General features: G+C 42.3%; 1 protein-coding gene across 1 annotated transcript in view; it reads right to left on the reverse strand.

The window, feature by feature from the left end:
• Positions 1-22219, reverse strand: part of LOC110149702 (ATP-binding cassette sub-family C member 4-like) — a 326525-nt gene that overhangs the window by 133929 nt on the left and 170377 nt on the right. Inside the window, 2 exon segments of the mRNA XM_070471511.1 lie at positions 9608-9694; positions 9918-10012. Of these exon segments, the coding sequence (XP_070327612.1) occupies positions 9608-9694; positions 9918-10012 (182 nt within the window).

Raw genomic sequence — 22219 nt, forward strand, 5'->3', positions numbered from 1 at the left:
GGCTCCAGGCAGGTACTCTGAGTGCCCTGCACCTTCACAAAGCAAAGCTCAGGAACATGGGTCAGAGCTCAGTCTGCTGAGTGAGTCAGATGGAGAACCTGGAGGCAGTAGACTGCAGCTCAGTTCCATCAGATGAGCCACTAAACCTCAGTTTCTTCATCTCAACATCAATGGCAATCACGTGTTCTGAGAAGTCTAACCACCAGTCTGCTCAGTAAATGTCAGCTTCCTTCCCAACTCCTCCCTAACCACAAGTGGTCATATGCTTTGGACTCAGAATAGAAAAACTCTGAGGGGACCCTCGGGACACAGGGCCTATGATCAGAAAGAAGACCCTGGGATGCAGACACATGCACCATCATTTCATTAATTCCAAACAGATTTATATTTACCTTTTGACATGTCTTAGTTCAGCTTTTGTACCTAAGTTTCTTGACTGAGTAAACCCCTCCTCCAGTTAGTACTAAAGTTTTGCATGGAATTGTTGTCAATCAATCCATAAGTCATGTGCAGCTTTCTGTGACCCCATGGACTGCAGCACACCAGGCTTCCCCGTCCTCCACTGTCTCCACAGTTTGCTCAAATTCATGTCTATTGAGTCAATGATGCTATCTAACCATCTCATCCTCTGCTGCCCCCTTCTCCCTTTTCCTTCAACCTTTCCCAGTGTCAGGGTCTTTTCCAATGAGGTGGCTCTTCACATCAGGTGGCCAAAGGATTGGAGCTTCAGCTTCAGCCTCTGATCTTCCAATGAACATTCATGACTGATTTCCTTTAGAACTGACTTATTTGATCTTTTTGAAGTCCAAGGGACTCTCAAGAGTCTTCTCCATGACCACAATTTGAAAGCATCAATTCTTTGGCACTCAGCCTTCTTTGTGAACCAACTCTCACATCCGTATATGACTACTGGAAAAAACCATAGCTATGACAATACAGACTTTTGTCCATAAAGTGATGTCTTTGTTTTTTTAATACATTGTCTAGGTTTGTCATAGTTTTCCTTACAAACAGCAAGTGTCTTTTAATTTCATGGCTGCAGTTACTGTCCACAGTGATTTTGGAGCCCAGAAAAATAAAATGTCACTGTTTCTACATGTTCCCCTTCTATTTGGCATGAAGTGATGGGACTGAATGTCATAATCTTAGTGTTTTTTTTTTTTTAACATTGAGCTTCAAGCCAGCTTTTTCACTCCCTTCTTTCATCCTCAGGTGGCACAGTGATAAAGAATTTGCCTGCCAATACAGGAGACATGGGTTCAATCCCTGGGTTGGGAAGATCCCCTGTAGAAAGAAATGAGAACCCACACCAGTATTCTTGCCTGGAAAACTCCATGGACAAAGGAGATTGGTGGGCTGCAATCCATGGGGTTGCAGAGTCAGACATGACCGAGAATACATGTGTACACACTTTCACCCTCATCAAGAGGTTCTTTAGTTCCACTTCACTTTCTGCCGTTAAGAGTAGTATCATCTGCAAATCTGAGCTTGTTCATATTTCTCCCAGCAATCTTGATTCCAGCTTGTGATTCATCCAGCCCAGCATTTTACATGATATACTCTGCATAAAAGTAAAATAAGCAGGATGACAATATACAGCCTTGACATACTCCTTTCCTAATTTGAACCAGTCAGTTGTTCCATGTCCAGTTCTAACTGTTGCTTCTTGATCCACATACAGGTTTCTCAGGAGACAGGTAAAGTAGTCTGGTATTCCCATCTCTTGAAGAATTTTCCACAGTTTGTTGTGATCCACACAGTTAAAGGCTTTAGCATAGTCAATGAAGCAGAAGTGGGTTTTTTTAGATTTCCTTGCTTTCTCTCTGATTCAGTGAATGATGACAATTTGATCTCTGGTTCCTCTGCCTTTTCTAAACCCAGCTTGTACATCTGAAAGTTCTCAGTACACACACTGCTGTAGCCTAGCTTGGAAGATTTTGAGCATTACCTTGCTAGCTTATGGAATGAGTGCAACTGTACAGTAATTTGAACATTCTTGGAAATATTCTTTGGAATTCATGGAATTGTTTTTCTTTAGTTCAAAATACCTGTCAATAGTCCCCAAAGGCAGACGTTAACCAAATATGATGAGCTGCTTTATCCAAGATGGACCGATCAAAAAGTTTTAAAATGTTTTCTTCCTAACATTCCATCACAGATGAGGTAATATAATTACAATGAAGTGATCAGTTAATGATTTTGAATTTTTTCCCAAATAATAATTTTTATCCAAGTCTCTAGAAAACTACTTTATTTTCCAAGTTTTTAAGGATAAAGTTTTCCAAGTCATGCCATAAAAAATAATTGCTTCAGCGATGAGCTGTTTACACATAATTTCTAGATAAGAGCTGTTAAACATATAATTCCCTATATCAAAATAATCCTATATAAGTGCTGTGTTAAGAGAGGACATGGTAGGTTATTGTAGAAGGGATATAAGTAATACAGAGTCCCACCTTCATTCATTCGACTGGCAGACTTTGGTTAGGCAGAGGCACTATCCCAAGTGCTGAGGATACACCCACAGGTCAAGAGAGTAGACAACACTCTGCACGATGGAGAGGGGAATACACTGAACTAGTATAGAAAAATGCACTATTGGGCTGTGATGTGGGCTCCAAGGGAAAAGCAAGGGGGCGCTGCTGTCATAGATAGGGTGACATGGGAGCCCTCGGACTATCTGGGGGAAAGTCCTGGAAGAAGACACAGCAGGTGCTGGGGCCCTGGGACAGAACATGCTGGGCTGAGGCGCCTTCCTGCTTTCACTGCTTAGTGTCATGGGGGGGTGGGGTTACTCATAAATAAAGTGCACCCACTGAGGGCTATGGGAAGACAGCGGGCATGGGGGGGCCCCTGGAGGAGCAGGAGGGAATAGCAGAACCCATTTTCCACCTTCTTTCTGTGTGCTGGTACACTGCTCCCCGGCTCTGGGACAGAGGGACCAGTATGAACAGACAGACAGGGGTGAGAAAGGACCCCCCATAAATCCAGCACAGCTGGATACTGATTGGGTGTGGGGATGAGCTAGAAAGGTTGATGGGGCAGACAGCAAAGAAGCCTGTTCTCTGTTTGAGGACCTGGAACTGCATCCTGAATGGGGTGGGGGGGGGGGCAGGGGGATCTATGAAGGGCTGGAACAGGAGGGTGAGCTGTGTAGACAGCAGTGTCAGAATCTGATCAGGACAGACCTGAAGAGTAGATGATGCAGGAGGTGGGGGGTCTGACGATGTAGGGCTGGACCAGGACACAATCCATGGCTGGAGACAAGTGTCACTGCATCAGTTCACCTAAGGTCCCTCCCCTTAAGTAGGTGATAGAACTCACTTAGTGTAGTAAGTGTAACAACATATAGGTGTAAAACTTACGGATCTTAATAACCTTGGATATAGATTCATGACTGAAGAGAACTGTTAATGGCTAGTAAAAATATGATTCACTCACTTTTAATACAAAATACTCCCCATTATTAAGCTTCAACACAACCACCATCTCTCATAGTATAATGTTCCATCCAATTTTCTAACTCATTGAGAACATTCTCAGTTGCTGCTAAGTGATATCCTAAATATTGCATTCATGCTCCCTGCCCTAAGTTTCCCCAGAGAATATGGTTCTGATTAGCAAAGGATAGTCTTAATTAACAAGCTTGCTTCTATCAAGTGTACATCCAGAGTCATTACACCAAAATGTTGAGAGGGCTTTATAAACACATCCTGGGTTCAGAAAAGAACTTGGGAGAGCTTTTGTGATGAGCGCAATGACACTTGACAATCAGAACTCTGTCTTCTCCCCTCCTGGTGATACAAATATAAGAGTCAGCAGAATCTCTTCTTACGCTGATGGAGAACCTGTGCAGATGCACACAAAACAGAGTGACAGACATTTGTGAGTTCAGGGTGGGGTATTGAGAACAGGGAGGCTGAGCTACTCATGATGCCAGAAGGGTAGGGTGGGGATTCTCTGTCACAGCACTAGAGCCATCACTGAACTCATGACAAGACACAAGGCATTTCTCTAAGGGAAAATTCATCAAGCCATGATCAGGAGAGGGTAGGAAAGGGGGTCAGATCAGAGAGCTGGAGGCCATGCCAAGTGTCAGCTGTACTGCTCTCTTTGAAAGAGTCAGTACTACTGTGCATTCTTCGTGTGGCAAAATACACATAATATGAAATCTACCATTTTAACCATTTTTAAGTATACAGCTCTGCAACGTTAAGTACATTTACATTGTTGTGTAACCATCATCACCACTCATCTCCAGAGCTCTTTCATCACCCCAGCACTAAGCACAAGTTACACACAAACTTTGGTGGAACTCGTACAATGACCCTGCTAGTGGATGTGGAACACCAGCTCCTGTATCCAGAGCTCAGAGCTGCCCCCACATGTCTCTCTCTCTCTCACACACACACACGCTGCTAACTGCTGAAATCTTTTTATTTTGCTAGGTAGCATGAATTGTGAGTTGAGAATGAATTCTTTCCCCTACAAATGTACATGCTGATGTCTTAACCCTGAGTACTTTAGAATTTGGTGACAGAACCTTCAAAGAGGTATTTGAGTTAGATGAGGCCATTAGGGTGGGCCAGATATAATCTGACTGGTGTCCTTAGAAGAGGAGACTAAAACATAAGGACAGAGACACAGGGGTGCATGTGGACAGAGGGAGGACCATGTGAGGACCATGCAAGAAGAATGCCATCAGAAGCCAAGTAGAGAGGTCTAAGGAGAAATCAAACTGCCCACACCTTGATCTTAGACTTTCCCAGCTTCCAAAACTATGAGAGATAAACTTCTGTTATTTCTAAGCTTCCCAGGCTCTGGTCTCCTGTGAGAGCAGCCTGGATGGACACAGCCCCAGCAAACTACCATGGGACCTGGAAGCAAGAATTTCTAAATAGCTTCTCTTTACCAAACACCCCACCTCCTCCAGGTGAGGGCGTGCCTGCTGTTCTCCTCACAGCCCTGCTTCCTCCTCCCTCCACACTTGAGCTTCTACTCGTCCCTCAGAAAAAGAACTGAGTCCTAAGATGGCAGAGGAATAGGATGGGGAGGCCACTTTCTCCCCCACAAATTCATCGGAAGAACATTTGAACGCCAAGCAAATTCCACAGAACAACTTCTGAATGCTGGCAGAGGACATCAGGCACCCAGAAAGGCAGCCCATTGTCTTCGAAAGGAGGTAGGACAAAATATAAAAAGAGAGACAAAAGAGGTAGAGATGGAGATCCGTCCCGAGAACGGAGTCTTAAAAAAAAGAGAAGTTTCCAAACACCAGGAAACACTCTCTCCAGCAGGTCTGTGGCAAGCCTTGGAATCTCAGAGGGCAAGATAACCAGGAGGAAAAATAAATAAATAATTAGAACTAATAGATTACCTGCCTAACAGCAACTCCCAGAAGAGCAGCAGCCCAGACACTCACATCCACTAGCAAGCAGGGGAGGGACAGGGAGGAGCAGGCTGCACTGCTTAGGGTAAGGACCAGGCCTGAACGCCATGAGGGCAATCTGTGGGAACTAGCTTGAGATAGCAACCCAGACTGTGGGACAGCTATCCTGCAAAAAGCACTAACCTAAGACACTGCCAAAAGTCTTATTGCCAAATTCAGACTTAAATTGAAGAAAGTAGGGGAAACCACTAGACTATTCAGGTATGACCTATATCAAATCCCTTATGACTATGCAATGGAAAAGAGAAATAGATTTAAGTGACTAGATCTGATAGACAGGGTGCGTGATGAACTATGGATGGAAGTTCCTGATGTTGTACAGGAGACGGGGATCAAGACCATCCCCGTGGAGAAGAAATGCAAAAAGGCAAAATGGTTGTCTGAGGAGGCCTTACAAATAGCTGTGAAAAGAAGAAAAATGAAAAGCAAAGGAGAAAGGGAAAGATATTCCCATTTGAATGAAGAGTTCAAAAGAATAGCCAGGGGAGATTAGAAAGCCTTCCTCAGTGATCAATGCAAAGAAATAGAGGAAAACAACAGAATGGGAAAGACTAGAGATCTCTTCAAGAAAATTAGAGATACCAAGGGAACATATCATGCAAAGATGGGCTCAATAAAGGACAGAAATGGTATGGACCTAACAGAAGCAGAAGATATTAAGAAGAGGTGGCAAGAATACATAGAAGAACTGTACAAAAAAGATCTTCATGACCCAGATAATAACAATGGTGTGATCACTCACCTAGAGCCATACATCCTGGAATGGGAAGTCAAGTGGGCCTTAGGAAGCAGCACTATGAACAAAGCTAGTGGAGGTGATGGAATTCCAGTTGAGCTATTTCAAATCCTGAAAGATGATGCTGTGAAAGTGCTGCACTCAATATGTCAGCAAATTTGGAAAACTCAGCAGTGGCCACAGGACTGGAAAAGGTCAGTTTTCATTCCAATTCCTAAGAAAGGCAATCCCAAAGAATGCTGAAACTACCACACAATTGCACTCATCTCACACGCTAGTAAAGTAGTGCTCAAAATTCTCCAAGCCAGGCTTCAGCAACACGTGAACCATGAACTTCCAGATGTTCAAGCTGGTTTTAGAAAAGGCAGAGGAACCAGAGATCAAATTGCCAACATCCGCTGGATCATCAAAAAAGCAAGAGAGTTCCAGAAAAGCATCTATTTCTGCTTTATTGACTATGCCAAATCCTTTGACTGTGAGGATCACAATAAACTGTGGAAAATTCTGAAAGAGATGGGAATACCAGACCACCTGACCTGCCTCTTGAGAAACCTATATGCAGGCCTGGAAGCAACAATTAGAACTGGACATGGAACAACAGACTGGTTCCAAATAGGAAAAGGAGTACGTCAAGGCTGTATATTGTCACCCTGCTTATTTAACTTATATGCAGAGTACATCATGAGAAATGCTGGGCTGAAGGAAGCACAAGCTGGAATTAAGACTGCCAGGAGAAATATCAATAATCTCAGATATGCAGATGACACCACCCTTATGGCAGAAAGTGAAGAGGATCTAACAGCCTCTTGATGAAAGTGAAAGAAGAGAGTGAAAAGTTGGCTTAAAGCTCAACAGTCAGAAAACTAAGATCATAGTATCTGGTCCCATCATTTCATGGGAAATAGATGGGGAAATAGTGTAAACAGTGTCAGACTTTATTTTGGGGGGCTCCAAAATCACTGCAGATGGTGATTGCTGCCATGAAATTAAAAGATGCTTACTCCTTGGAAGGAAAGTTATGACCAACCTAAACAGCTTATTAAGAAGCAGAGACATTACTTTGCCAACAAACGTCCATCTAGTCAAAGCTATGCTTTTTCCAGTGGTCATGTATGGATGTGAGAGTTGGACTATAAAGAAAGCTGAGTGCTGAAGAATTGATGCTTTTCTGGAGAAGACTCTTGAGAGTCCCTTGGACTGCAAGGAGATCCAACCAGTCCATCATAAAGGAAATCAGTCCGGAATATTCACTGGAAGGACTGATGCTGTAGCTGAAACTCCAACACTCTGGCCACCTAACATGAAGAACTGACACATTTGAAAAGACCCTGATGCTGGGAAAGATTGATGGCAGGAGGAGAAGGGGATGACAGAGCATGAGATGGTTGGATGGCATCACCAACTCAATGGACATGAGTTTGAGTCAACTCTGGGATTTGATGATAGACAGGGAAGCCTGGCATGCTGCAGTCCATGGTGTCACAAAGAGTTGAACACGACTCAGTGACTGGACTGAACTGAGCTGCTGACCTTTTCCCAGCCCTCTGTCTTAACAAGTTCCAAGTAGAGACAGGTTCCTTACAGGCAGGAATGAGAGCTTAGCATCCTAATCTCCCTTAATTCTATCCAGTGTGGGTCCTTCCCCTCTCCTGGCTGACCGTCTTGCTTCATAAACTAAGAGGTTTTGTGCAGTGACATCTCTAAGGGCATCGATCTCAGGGCACACAGTAGGGCTTTAATAAGTCCAGCTGGAAGGACTCATTGGCTTCACCAAGGTGAACAACAGCAAGATGGAGTAGATGTGGATGCTGCTTCAGAAAAAGCAAGTTTGTGAGACTTTCAAAAAGACACGTCTAGACTCCACCAGAGGTCTCGGTCAGCATGTATTAGGACACATTATACACAGAAAAGCGTCAGAGTCTTTCTATCTCAGGGATTCAGTGGTCAAACAAGAACTACCAAAAACAAATTCCAGAAACACAAAGTGAGAGTCAGGACTTAAACCAGATTCTAAATACCTAGTTTCAAATTCAAGTTAACCCTACATGTGGGTTTAAGTATTCATTCTACTAAGCATTGATGAAGCAATGTTAATGTTTGAGGCCATATGCTGGTGAGGGATAAATCACTTTGAAATTCTAGACTTTAGTAAGAATTTCAAACCAATGGAATGACAAGCAAAATAAACCAACAAGGCCTTTCCACAGAAGTCGTATGTATGCCAGTACTAAAGTCTTGGCTTCTAACGTGCCTTAAACAAATGATGGAGTAAAAGAACTGGCAGCCAAGTAGCAGGTCACCTAGTCCCATTCTCCAATTTAAAAAGCATGCATCCCTCTGGGTCATCCCAGTGAGGGATGCGATGGAGAAGGAGGTAGGTGGAAGGGGGGTTCAGGATGGGGAACACGTGTACACCCGTGGTGGATTCATGGCAATGTGTGGCAAAACCAATACAATATTGTAAAGTAATTAGCTTCCAATTAAAATTTTTTTTAAAGTTAAAAAAAATACTTCTAAAGTGTTACACAGAGGAAAAAAAAAAGAACTAGAAGGTGAGGAGAGGAGAAAAGATATGTCAGGCAGAGGGGACAGCATGAGCCAAGCACTGGAGGTGAGTTTGGGACCAACATGGATGACTCGGGGAAGTCTGAGGTCTTGTGCCCTGGACAACTTTAAGAAAAGGCTATGTCTAAACCACCGGGCTGTGTGCATAGACGATGTGATGCCAGAGGCAGGGTGAGCCTCCTGTAATTTCACAAGGTCACTCTAGACTCAAGATTATGCTGAATATTTCCCCCCAACACATAAACAAAAAAAAGAAGAAGAATAAAATAAAAAGCATGCATCATCTTTCTTCTTTTTAAATATTTTCTTTATTTAGCTGCGTCAGGTCTTAGTCGTTTCATGCAGCATCTTTTGTTGCAATGCACAGACTCTCAAGCTGTGGTATGCAGGCTATGGAGCATGCAGGCTCAACAGTTGTGACCCATGGGCTTAGTTACTCCATGGCATAAGAGATCTTAGTTCTCCAACAGGGATAAAACCCATGTCCACTGCATTTCAAAGCAGATTCTTAACCACTAGACAACCAGACCACCCTATTCATTGTACTTCTTATCATTGGGGTCTGGTTTCAGCAACTACAAGTAGCAGGGGGAAATCTGCCATCTATCCCTCACTCCCTAAAGCACAGACCTCACTGTCCTCCACACACAGCATCTGCTGTATTTTCCTGTCCTGACCTCAATATGATGCAAAATTTCTCTATGATGAATCTTCTGTGAGGGGAAGGGAGGAGAGAGAGAGACACCAGGCAGAGCGAACTGAGTCTCCCAAAGTACAAAGGCTTTCCTGAGCTCTCTTCCCTGATTTCTACAGGGATCCTGGAAAGCAGAGATGATAGAAAACAGGAGCAAACTCACTGTTTGAACAAGTGCCTGCTGACTCCTGCATCCACTGTGCTGAGCGGATCGTCCAGGAGGTAGATGTCTGCATCCTGATACACGGCTCTAGAAAACGTAGAGAAACATCAGGAGAGGACACTTCACACTCCCTGAGTCTCATCTCTGAATCATGACAGTGTTCAAAAATTCTATGTTCATTCCAAGAGCCTAGGGAAAGAGCCAAGACCCTGCTTCACACAGGCCCACCCAGTGAGCAGGGTCTGTGTGCTCACATCCACTAGGAGCCGCGGAGGAGGAGGGGCAGGATGACAACTGAAATGCCATTTACCTTGCAAGGCTGACCCGGACTTTCTGCCCTTCACTCAGTGTGGTTCCTCGGTCTCCTACGACAGTTAGATCTCCATTCTCCAGAAACTGTAAATCCTACATGAAGAGAAAAAAGGGGAAAAAAAAAATTTTAAATGTGTTGTCCTCCTGCCATCTTAACCCTTTAGCGTTAGTACTTCATACAAGTGTTTGATCAGCAATAGTATGCTTATTTTCATAGCAACTAAATTGTAACTTTGAACATTGAAAGAAAAAAAAAACTTCTCAGGGCTTTTAATGTGTTTTCATTCTATATTTTTTTCACACCATTTATGCATTTAACCATTATAACAGGTATTTATTGAGCATCAACTATACAGCAGGCATCATTCTGGGCACAAGAATTCAGCCATGAGGAAACAAAGTCTCAGAATTTCTTTCCATGGTGGGAGATGGACAATATGGAAAATTAACCTGAGCCCAGGAACTAAGGATGAGAAGGAAAAGGAAGTCAAATGGAGGGTAAAGAAGGAAGTGAGTCCACACTGGGGTCAGAGGGCTCTGCTCAGAGAGGGTGTGAGCAGATCTGGGGGAGGGGGAGGGGCTCAGGCAGACCTGGAGAGGCTGCTCCTCACAGAGGGAGGGGCGGGTGCAGGGGCCGCGGGGAGATGCCCTAGGGGTTCAGCACGAGGAGGCAGGAGAGCAGAGTGAGAATGAGGGCAGTGAGGGCGGACACAGAGCAGGAGGAGCCTGGGGTCTCTCCAATAAAGGAGTAAGGGGAGTACTGACATGGTCTGAGGTTTTTAAGAAATCAGTCCTGCACTTTGTGGAAAACAGACAATAATGGGAGAAAGGTGAGGGCAGATACAAGCAAAGAGGCTACTGGAATAATCTAGGTGAGAGATGACAGTGGCCAGGACCAGAGTGGAAGCAGCAGGAATGGAGAGATGGGCTCACGCTCCAGACACATTAGGAAGGTGGAGTCTGTATGACCTGCTGACTGGACAGGTGTGGGCTGTAAGAGAAGAGGACTATGGCGTCTGGGGTTAGGAAGGAGAAGGACAGAGTCTCCATTTACTGAGTTGGGGAAGATGGTGGAGGCAGGTTTAGGAGACTTCTCTTGTGGACAAGCCGAGATGACCTCCCAGTGGTGTCATAGTGCAGCTGGGCATGCAGGTGTGAAGGTCTGTGGTAGAGACACAGGTGTGAGAGCTGGTGGCCCAGGAGGTGAAGGCACAGGTCTTACTTTATCAAGGAGTAAATGTGTCATAAATGAAACATTTTACTGATCTCAGCCTCAGCTTCCCACTCTCTCTGAAGAGATAATACCTGACCTGTGTCTTCCACAGTGATACTTAAGGTAAGCGGTAGACTGACAAGATCAGTACAAGAAATGGAAGCAGAAAAAATAAGCATGTGAAAAAATATGCGACAGAAGTGTCATTAGGAAATCACAAATCAAAAAACAAGACACTACTATATACCTATTAGACTGGCTAAAATTCAAAACACTGAAAACACCAAATGTTGAAGAGAATGTGGAGCAACAGGAACTATAGTTCATTATTAATGGGATGTGAAATGGCGCAGCCATTGTGGAAGACATTTTGGCACTTTTTTTACAACGTGTAACATGGGGCTTACTACATGATCTAGTAATCATTCTCCTAGATATTTGCCCATATGAATTGAAAATTTATGTCCAAATAGGAACCTGTACCTCAATACTCATATCAATTTCTTTTATAATTTCCAAGAACTAGAAGCAAGAAAGATGGCCTTCACTAGCTCCATTTAGAAACAAACTGAGGTGCAACCATACCATGGGATATTATTTAGCAGTAAAAATAAATGAGTTATCAGGCCATGCAAAGATGTGGAGAAATCTTAAATGCATTTGACTAAATTAAAGAAGCCAGTCTGAAAATGCTTCATTTTGTATGATTCTAACTCTAAAACACTATGAAAAAGGCAAACTATAAATACATGAAAAAGATCAGTGACCACTAATGGTTGAGTGAGGAGGAAAGATGAAGATGCAGAGCACAGATTTTTAGGGCAGTAAAACCTCTGTATAATAATGTACTAGTGAATGTATGACATATATATTTGTCAAAACCTGTAGAAATGTACAATAAAAAATAAACTTTAATGTAAAGTGTGGATTTTAGTTAATAATAATGTATTGTTTGGGGTTCATCTATTGTAACAACTATACCACACTAATGCAGATGATAATAGTGAAAACTGAGGGGAGGGGTAATCAGAAGATGGAGTGTATGGGAACTCTGCAGTGCCTGCTCAATTTTTCTATAAACCTAAAACTGCTATAAAATGAAGCATAAAAAAAAAAAGATGGAACAGTCTGGGCATGAAAAATCAAAGGGAAAGAAACAGTGTGCTCAAGGGACATGAAGAACACCTGCTGGACTAAGTAGATTCTTGTCCATGGAAGCAGGAAAAACTGAAAGCTAAGAAGGATATGAAGTTTCAACTTGAGAATCTGGGAATCTATCAAAAGTTATAATTTAACATTATTTAAGAACTAAATAGACAAATCAGAGTACGTGATGGGGTGGGGGGGAAGATAAGAACATCCCCAAATGACAAGATAACAACCAAAGTTTATGTTACACAGCATTATATTACAAATCTTAGATTGCCTGTATTTACCACTGAATAGATCCTGGCACAGACAAACAGAGTTTGGGGGAGTTTGTTATCTACTAAACCCATCAGGCATCAATCTATGATGCCCAGCAGTACCTTTCTGAAGATAAAGCCCTCTTTTGTCTCTACTTTAGCAAATTTGAGGAGAAAGCAAGTGGTACAGCAGGGTCTCCAGGATAAGAAGTTTTCTGATCTCCCTGAGTCTCACTTTCCACTTCTACAGAATGTGCTTCAGAAACAAGAGTCACTAAACTCAATGATGCTGTGAGAATCAAAACATGCATATGAACACTCTTCATAAATTAAAAAAAAAAAAAAAAAGGACATGAATTGATTGTAACTTGCTATTGCTGACTAAGGCCTGTTTTCACATCAAGCCAACAATGGGACCCTGCTCATAGTTTGGATCACAGTATGCAAAGCATGTGACCACAAGAAAAAGAAAGAGATCATCTCCATTATAACCCTCCCTGACAGCCACAAAGATATACAGGCACACAGGTTCCCAGCTCATTCAAAGCTTAAACTGGAGTGCATCCAATGAAAGGCAGCAATAGCTCTACTGTGGAAATTCATTATTTTACCTTCTTTCTTTCTGGAGCTCAGAAATGATCATCTCATGCTTTTGGCTTTAGACACACACACACACACACACACACACACACACACACACACACACACTTTACTTGGCCTCTGTTTCACTGTTGACAGTTTTCACAATCTGTTCCACTTGACTTTTATGTTTTGATTTTATGTTGTTTTCATTTCTTTCTCAAAACAGCACCACATTGTAGCACAGCAATTTCAACCATGCTCTATAAAAGACACCTTAATCCACTTCTTCATTTAGCACAGTCAGAGCATAAGATGCAAGCACTCTCTCTCCAGGTCTGATGGGAGGACTTCGAGTGCCTCCTTGACTCTGACAATTCAGTTCAGTTCGGTTCAGTCACTCAGTTGTGTCCGACTCTATGCAACCTCATGGACTGCAGCACACCAGGTCTCCCTGTCCATCACCAACTCCTGGAGCTTGCTCAAACTCATATCCATTGAGTTGGTGATGCCATCCAACTATCTCATCCTCTGTCATCCCCTTCTCCTCCTGCCTTCAATTTTTCCCAGCATCAGGGTCTTTTCAAATGAGTCAGCTCTTCGCATCAGGTGGCCAAAGTATTGGAGTTTCAGCTTCAGTATCACCCCTTCCAATGAACACCCAGGACTCATCTCCTTTAGGATGGACTGGTTGGATCTCCTTGCAGTCCAAGGAACTCTCAAGAATCTTCTCCAACACCACAGTTCAAAAGCATCAATTCTTTGGCACTTATCTTTCTTTATGGTCCAAATCTCTCATCCACACATGACCACTGGAAAAACCATAGCTTTGATTAGATGGACCTTTGTAGGCAAAGTAATGTCTCTGCTTTTTAATATGCTATCTAGGTTGGTCATAGCTTTTCTTCCAAGGAGCAAGCATCTTTTAATTTCATGGCTGCGGTCACTATCTGCAATGATTTTGGAGCCCCCAAAAAATAAAATCACTCACTGTTTCCCCATCTATTTGCCATGAAGTGATGGGGCCAAATGCCATGATCTTCTTTTTTTGAATGTTGAGTTTTAAGCCAACTTTTTCGTTCTCCTCTTTCACTTTTGTCAAGAGGCTCTTTGGTTCCTCTGGGCTTTCTGCCATAAGGTTGATGTCATCTGCATATCTGAGATTATTGATATTTCTCCCTGCAATCTTGATTCCAGCTTGTGCTTCATCCAGTCCAGTGTTTCTCATGATATACTCTGCATATAAATTAAATAAGCAGGGTGATGCAGCCTTGATGTACTCTTTTCCCAATTTGGAACCAGTCTATTGTTCCATGTCCAGTTCTAACTGTTGCTTCTTGACCTGCATACAGATTTCTCAGGAGGCAGGTAAAGTGGTCTGGTATTCCCATCTCTTGAAGAATTTTCCAGTTTGTTGTGTACCACACAATCTAAGGCTTTGGCATAGCCAATAAAGTAAAAGTCGGTGTTTTTCTGGAACTCTTGCTTTTTTGATGATCCAGTGGATGTTGGCCATTTGATTTTTGGTTCCTCTACCATTTCTAACTTTGAACATGTGGAAATTCACGGCTCACATTCTGTTGAAACCTGGCTTGGAGAATTTTGAGCATTACTTTGCTAGCATGACAATTACTCTTGACAATTATTCATGGACAAACCACAGATGGGAAAACCATTTCAAAGGATTTGAAGTAAAATCCAAGTCAGGTTAATGCCCAGCCACCATTTTCTGATTAGGTTAAAAGGAAAAGCCTGAGTTGAGCATATATTACAGTTCCTTCCCCTGACAGGAAGGTATTCTTATTCATGTTATTTTCCTCTAAGTTAAATTTAACCAATTCTCACTTAACAGCAGACACACAAACTAGAGGCAAACTAGGAAATGGTGCTGCTGATTCTTGATGCCATCCATCCAGAGAACATGAAGAGCCCTTCACTGATGGCAAAGACTTAGTGTAGAAACACCACCCAGAAGATTGTTGAAACAGTTAAAGAGGCCCTGACAGAGGAAGTATGGGTTTCAGAGTCAAACAGCGGATGTCTTGCCTTTCTTACAGCTTTTCTTCCACGTGGAATCACCCTTCCTCTCACGTCCTGTCAATATCCTGCCCATCTTTCCAGGTTCAGCCAAAACACACTCTCCCATAAACTCATCCTGGACTCATCTCTTCCTGCTGGTTTCCTAATGTTCTGTTTACATCTCTCATCTCTCATGAAGTGCTGTCTTATTCTGGTCCATTATTTGTACACAAGCACATGGAGTCTCTCAGTTCCTGGAGGGTAAGATCTGTGGTGGACCCCAATGCTGTGTATCTCTAATCCTCACAACAAACTGCACAGGAAGTACTAGCTCCATTTCACAGATGAGGAAATTGAGACTAATTGGGGTCACATCACTGCTCTGAGGAATGCCTTTATATAATGTACTATGTATGGAGTACCTACATAAATATAAACTTAAATAATTAAAGTTAAATATTCAAATACCTTCTTTCTTACTTGTCATATTTTATGGACGTGTTTTACCAAATCTGACTGAGCTTAAAATTAAGAGCTAATTTTTTTCAAAATTATTGAACATTTATAAAGTGACTGTTATGTTCCTAGCAATCAGGTGCTTTAAAATCACTCCTGCATTTCATCCTCAAAACAACATTATGAGGTTGATAGTATTATTATCTCTATTTTACAGATGAAGAATCATGCACCTAGAGAACAGAGAAACAGACTCAACTCCTGAGCCTCTGACTCCTGGGCTTTGAGGTTGATGTCATCAGTCTGAATTGATGATTACTTCATTAAATTAATAGAAATGTTTTAAGCTCAGTGAACTTAAATGTTTACTTCGATTAAATCTAGTATAATATATCATGTTGTAATTAACATAAGTAATACAAGAAAATTTGCTCTTTTTACTGCTTTTTCATCCAGGATTTGGGGGCAGTGGGGTTAGGGAAAACAGTGAGGAGAAATCTTCATTAATATGTAAGTGTATTTGTAGAGAAAAGGGCTATAATAGTAAAAATAGCTACCATTTACTGAAAAACTGGCATGTTTGCATTCCACATGCAAGACCTGTAGCCTTTACAATAATCCCATCTCTCCTTGCATTCAATAAGAAAAGAAATTGAGATAAACACCCAGAGTTGATAACTAAGATTGTTTCTCTCCAAAAGCCAAGCCTTTTCTACTACACATACAGTTTCTGTGACTACAGGTCAAAATAGTTCTCAGTTCAGTTCAGTCGCTCAGTGTATCCAACTCTTTGCAACCCCACAAATCACACAACCAGGCCTCCCTGTCCATCAGCAACTCCTGAAGTTTACTCAAACTCATGTCCATCGAATTGGTGATGTGATCCAGCCATCTTATCCACTGTCGGCACCTTCTCCTGCTGCCTGAATCCCTCCCAGCATCAGGGTCTTTTCTAAGGAGTCAGCTCTTCGCCTCAGGTGGCCAAAGTATTGGAGTTTCAGCTTCAGCATCAGTCCTTCCAATGAACACCCAGGACTGATGTCCTTTAGAATGGACTGGTTGGATCTCCTTCCAAGGGGCTCTCAAGAGTCTTCAACACCACAGTCCAAAAGCATGAATTCTTCAGCGCTCAGCTTTCTTCACAGTCCAACTCTCACACCCATACATGACCACTGGAAAAACCATAGTCTTGACTAGACGGACCTTTGTTGGCAAAGTACTGTTTCTGCTTTTTAAAGTGCTGTCTAAGTTGGTCATAACTTTCCTTTCAAGAAGTAAGCGTCTTTTAATTTAATGGCTGCAATCACCATCTGCAGTGATTTTGGAGCCCCCCAAAAAATGAAGTCTGATAGTGTTTACACTGTTTCCTCATCTATTTCCCATGAAGGGTTGGGACCAGATGCCATAATCTTACTTTTCTAAATGTTGAGCTTTAAGCTAACTTTTTCACTATCCTCTTTCACTTTAATCAAGAGGTTTTTTACTTCCTCTTCACTTTCTGCCATAAGGGTGGTGTCATCTGCATATCTGAGGTGACTAATATTTCTCCCAGCAATCTTGATTCCAGCTTGTGCTTCTTACAGCCCAGCGTTTCTCATGATGTACTCTGCATATAAGTTAAATAAGCAGGGTGACAATATACAGCCTTGACGTACTCCTTTTCCTATTTGGAAGCAAGCTGTTGTTCCATGTCCAGTTCTAACTGTTCCTTCCTGACCTGCACATAAGTTTCTCAAGAGGCAGGTCAGGTGGTCTGGTATTCCCATCTCTTTCGGAATTTTCCACAGTTTATTGTGATCCACACAATCAAAGGCTTTGGCATAGTCAATAAAGCAGAAATAGATGCTTTTCTGGAACTCTCTTGCTTTTTCGATGATCCTGTGGATGTTGGCAATTTGATCTCTGGTTCCTCTGCCTTTTCTAAAACCAGCTTGAACATCTGGAAGTTCACAGTTCATGTATTGCTCAAGCCTGGCTTGGAGAATGTTGAGCATTACTTTACTAGTGTGTGAGATGAGTGCAATTGTGTGGAAGTTTGAACATTCTTTGGCATTGCCTTTCTTTGGGATTGGAATGAAAACTGACCTTTTCCAGTCCTGTGGCCACTGCTGAGTTTTCCAAATTTGCTGACATATTGAGTGCAGCACTTTCACAGCATCATCTTTCAGGATTTGAAATAGCTCAACTGGAATTCCATCACCTCTGCTAGCTTTGTTCATAGTGCTGCTTCCTAAGGCCCACTTGACTTCACATTCCAGGATGTATGGCTCTCGGTGAGTGATCACACCATTGTGATTATCTGGGTTTTGAATATCTTTTTTTTACAGTTCTTCTGTTATTCTTGCCACCTCTTCTTAATATCTTCTGCTTCTGTTAGGTCCATACCATTTCTGTCCTTTATCAAGCCCATCTTTGCATGATATGTTCCCTTGGTATCTCTAATTTTCTTGAAGAGATCTCTAGTCTTTCCCATTCTGTTTTTTTCCTCTATTTCTTACATTGATCACTGAGGAAGGCTTTCTAATCTCTCCTTGCTATTCTTTGGAGCTCTGCATTCAAATGGGAATGCCTTTCCTTTTCTCCTTTGCTTTTCACTTTTCTTCTTTTCACTACTATTTGTAAGGCCTGCTCAGACAGCCATTTTGCTTCTTTGCATTTCTTTTCCATGGAGACGGTCTTGATCCCTGTCTCCTGTACAATGTCACGAACCTCCGTCTATAGTTCATCAGGCTCTCTATGTATCAGATCTAGTCCCTTAAATCTATTTCTCACTTCCACTATATAATCAGAGGGATTTTATTTAGGTCATACCTGAATGGTCTAGTGGTTTTCCCTACTTTCTCTGATTTAAGTCTGAATTTGGCAATAAAGAGTTCATGATCTGAGCCACAGTCATCTCCCAGTCTTGTTTTTGCTGAATTTATAGAGCTTCTCCATCTTTGGCTGCAAAGAATATAATCAATCTGATTTCGGTGTTGACCATCTGGTGATGTCCATGTGTAGAGTCTTCTCTTGTGTTGTTGGAAGAGACTGTTTGCTATGACCAGTGCGTTCTCTTTCCAAAACTCTGTTAACCTTTACCCTGCTTCATTCCATACTCCAAGGCCAAATTTGCCTGTTACTCCAGGTGTTTCTTGACGTCCTACTTTTGCATTCCAGTCCCCTATAATGAAAAAGATGTCTTTTTGGATGTTAGTTCTAAAAGGTCCTGTAGGTCTTCATAGAACCCTTCAACTTCAGTTTCTTCAGTGTTACTGGTTGGGGTATAGGCTTGGAATTATCATGATATTAAATGATTTGCCTTGGAAATGAACAGAGATCATTCTGTCATTTTTGAGATTGCATCCAATTACTGCATTTCAGACTCTTTTGTTGACCATGATGGCTACTCTATTTCTTCTAAGGGATTCCTGCTCACAGTAGTAGATACAATGGTCATCTGAATTAAATTCACCCATTCCAGTCCATTTTAGTTTGCTGATTCCTAGAATGTCAACTCTTACTCTTGCCATCTCCTGTTTGGCCACTTTCAATTCATAGGCCTAACATTCCAGGTTCCTATGCAATATTGCTCTTTGCAGCATCGGATCTTGCTTCTATCACCAATCACATTCACAATTGGGTATTGTTTTTGCTTTGGTTCCATACCTTCATTCTTTCTGGAATGAAGAAAGAATCATTTCTCCACTGATCTCCAGTAGCATAGTGGGCACATACCGACCCGGGGAGTTCCTCTTTCAGTATCCTATCATTTTGCCTTTTCATACTGTTCATGGGTTCTCAAGGTAGGAATACTGAAGTGGTTTCCCATTCCCTTCTCCCATGGATCACATTCTGTCAGACCTCTCCACCGTGACCCATCCGTCTTGGGTGGCCCCACACAGCATGGCTTAGTGTCATTGAGTTAGACACGACTGTAGTCCTGTGATCAGACTGGCTAGTTTTCTGTGACCATGGTTTCAGTGTGTCTGCCCTCTGATGCCCTCTCGCAACACCTACCATCTTACTTGGGTTTCTCTTACCTTGGACGTGGGTATCTCTTCACGGCTGCTCTTAGCAAAGCTCAGCCACTGCTCCTTACCTGGGACGAGGGGTATCTCCTCACGTCTGCCCCTCCTGACATTGAATGTGGAGTAGCTCCTCTCAGCCCTCCTGTGCCTGGGCAGCCACTGCTCCTTGGATGTGTGGTAGCTCCCCTCGAGCCGCCCCTGACCTCGGGCGTGGGGTGGTTCCAAGACTATGCTAAAACCTTTGACTGTTTGGATCACAATAAACTGTGGGAAATTCTGAAAGAGATGGGAATACCAGACCACCTGACCTGCCTCTTGAGAAACCTATATGCACGTCATGAAGCAACAGTTAAAACTGGACATGGAACAACAGACTGCTTCCAAACAGGAAAAGGAGTGGTTCCAAAAGGACTGGTTCCAAATATGTCAAGGCTGTATATTGTCACCCTGCTTATTTAACTTATATGCAGAGTGCATCATGAGAAACACTGGGCTGGAAGAAGCACAGCTGGAATAAAGATTGCCAGGAGAAATATCAGTCACCTCGGATATGCAGATGACACCACCATTATGGCAGAAAGTGAAGAGGAACTAAAAAACCTCTTGATGAAAGTGAAAGAGGAGAGTGAAAAAGTTGACTTAAAGCTCAACCTTCAGAAAACTAAGATCGTGGCATCATCATCACTTCATGGCAAATAGACGGGGAAACAGGAGAAATAGTGTCAGACTTTATTTTGGGGGCTCCAAAATCACTGCAGATGGTTCTAGGACACCCATATTATCTATGAAAGTATTATACCCATCCACTGATACAGGGATTCCAAAAAGGATAAGCAAAGAACCTCATTAGGTGGTTCCCAGGTGTAAAAACCTTGCTGACCTCTTGCTAATCATAGTCACAGATGACATTTCAGAGCAGCAAGAAAACTTCCTGGATACCCTCTGATCCAGAGTCCTCATTTTGCTGCAGATACATCAGAGGTACAGGCAGGTAACAGGACATGTCCAGAGTGACAGTGAGCAAGTGACAAAGCTGGGGTCAGGACTCTGCTCTCTGATCCCTCCCTTCCTGCCAAGGAGGAAATGGACACAAGGGGCCCCAACTTCATGTCCCAAACATGCAGAAAACAGGAAAGTGGTCCATGTTTATAAACATCACAGCACATACAGAAGAATCACTGTGCAGGCCAGTCCTGCAGATCCCCTTCCCACCAGGGTCTGTGCTGCACACATGCCCTAGGGTGGGTGAAACCCCAGGACACCGCCCACATTACTGGCCCAGTCACCCCACGTGGCTGCAGCAAAGCATCAGCTCCCATGGAAAATACTGAATGAGAGCCACTGTCCCAGTACCTGCTCTTCTCCAGAGATGCTCAAGTGTGGGGAAAAAGATAAGGCTGAGCTTTCCAGAAAGGCAAGGTCATAAAAGAAAGAGCCACACAGTGGTCTGGGTCTTTGGAGCCTGATCTGGACATCAAAAATTCAACTTGATTAAGGTAATTATTAACCCATTTCTTATGAAATGCCTGAAATCTATTTATTTCCCATCCCATTTTCATAAATCACCCAATTTTTAAATAAGTTGTTCCTTATAAACTTCCTCAATTGAAAGGCAGCACAGCACTGTGGAGTCTAGAGTGCTGCTGAAACAGCTCTGAACCTGAGCTTCCAGTATTGAGGTGAGTCATTTCTTCTCACCAAGCCTCCATTTTACCAACTATAAAATGAGGTGACAACATCAAAAACACTGGTAAAAGATTCATAACTCGTATTTCTTTTTATGTGTGTACATGTGTGCACATGTAAGTGATACACAGAAAACACATTGGCACAAGGGCTTAATAAATGACAGCTATTGTCTCACTGTCTTACATTTGCTTTCTCTCTTATTTTCTTACACAGTACATATGTCATTTAATAAAAATCTAGTTCATTACTGCTAACGACATCATTTCTGCAAAAGCACAATCATCTATTAACAATAACCCAGGAGAAAGAAACAAGATGGTTAAATAAGCAATTTTATTTGTCCACATCATCATAAAATGGTACTCACCTGAAACAATCTATGAAATTCAAGCCATTGTTCAAGCAAAATTACTATTTCCTCAGAAAGAGGGTCTGGAGCCTTCAATCCCACACCTTTGAAAGTCTGTCCCAGCCTTTTCTTCACAGGATAAAAGAAGTCATATGTCCAGACTGCACTGAATAGACCCCAGGGGAAGCCCTTTAACATTGTTATTCACTGATTTTTCTAACCCAAGAGAGTAACATAGTATTTATCAGTATTTAAATTTTTCTTTCTTTTTGCCAAATTATATTCTCCTATCAGTTAAGTTTAGTTTTCATTATTCACTAATTTATATCCCAATGTACAGTTAAACATTTCATCTTGCCATTTCCTGTGAAATGCAGTGCCATTTCTGAAAACAACCTCTCCATAGTAAAAGATGCAGTATTAAAAAGAAATGTTAAAGCATTCCATTTTCTTTCAAGAATAAACTACAAGTCAAAAATGAAGTGGAGAGGGAAACCTAGAGACTGAAATGGAGCAAGAAGGCATCAACCAAGTGCAATGGACAGACCTCATATAGAGTCTGATTTCAACAATGGTGGA

Source organism: Odocoileus virginianus, chromosome 8 (assembly GCF_023699985.2).
Source record: "Odocoileus virginianus isolate 20LAN1187 ecotype Illinois chromosome 8, Ovbor_1.2, whole genome shotgun sequence".
NCBI classification, from domain to species: Eukaryota; Metazoa; Chordata; class Mammalia; order Artiodactyla; family Cervidae; genus Odocoileus; species Odocoileus virginianus.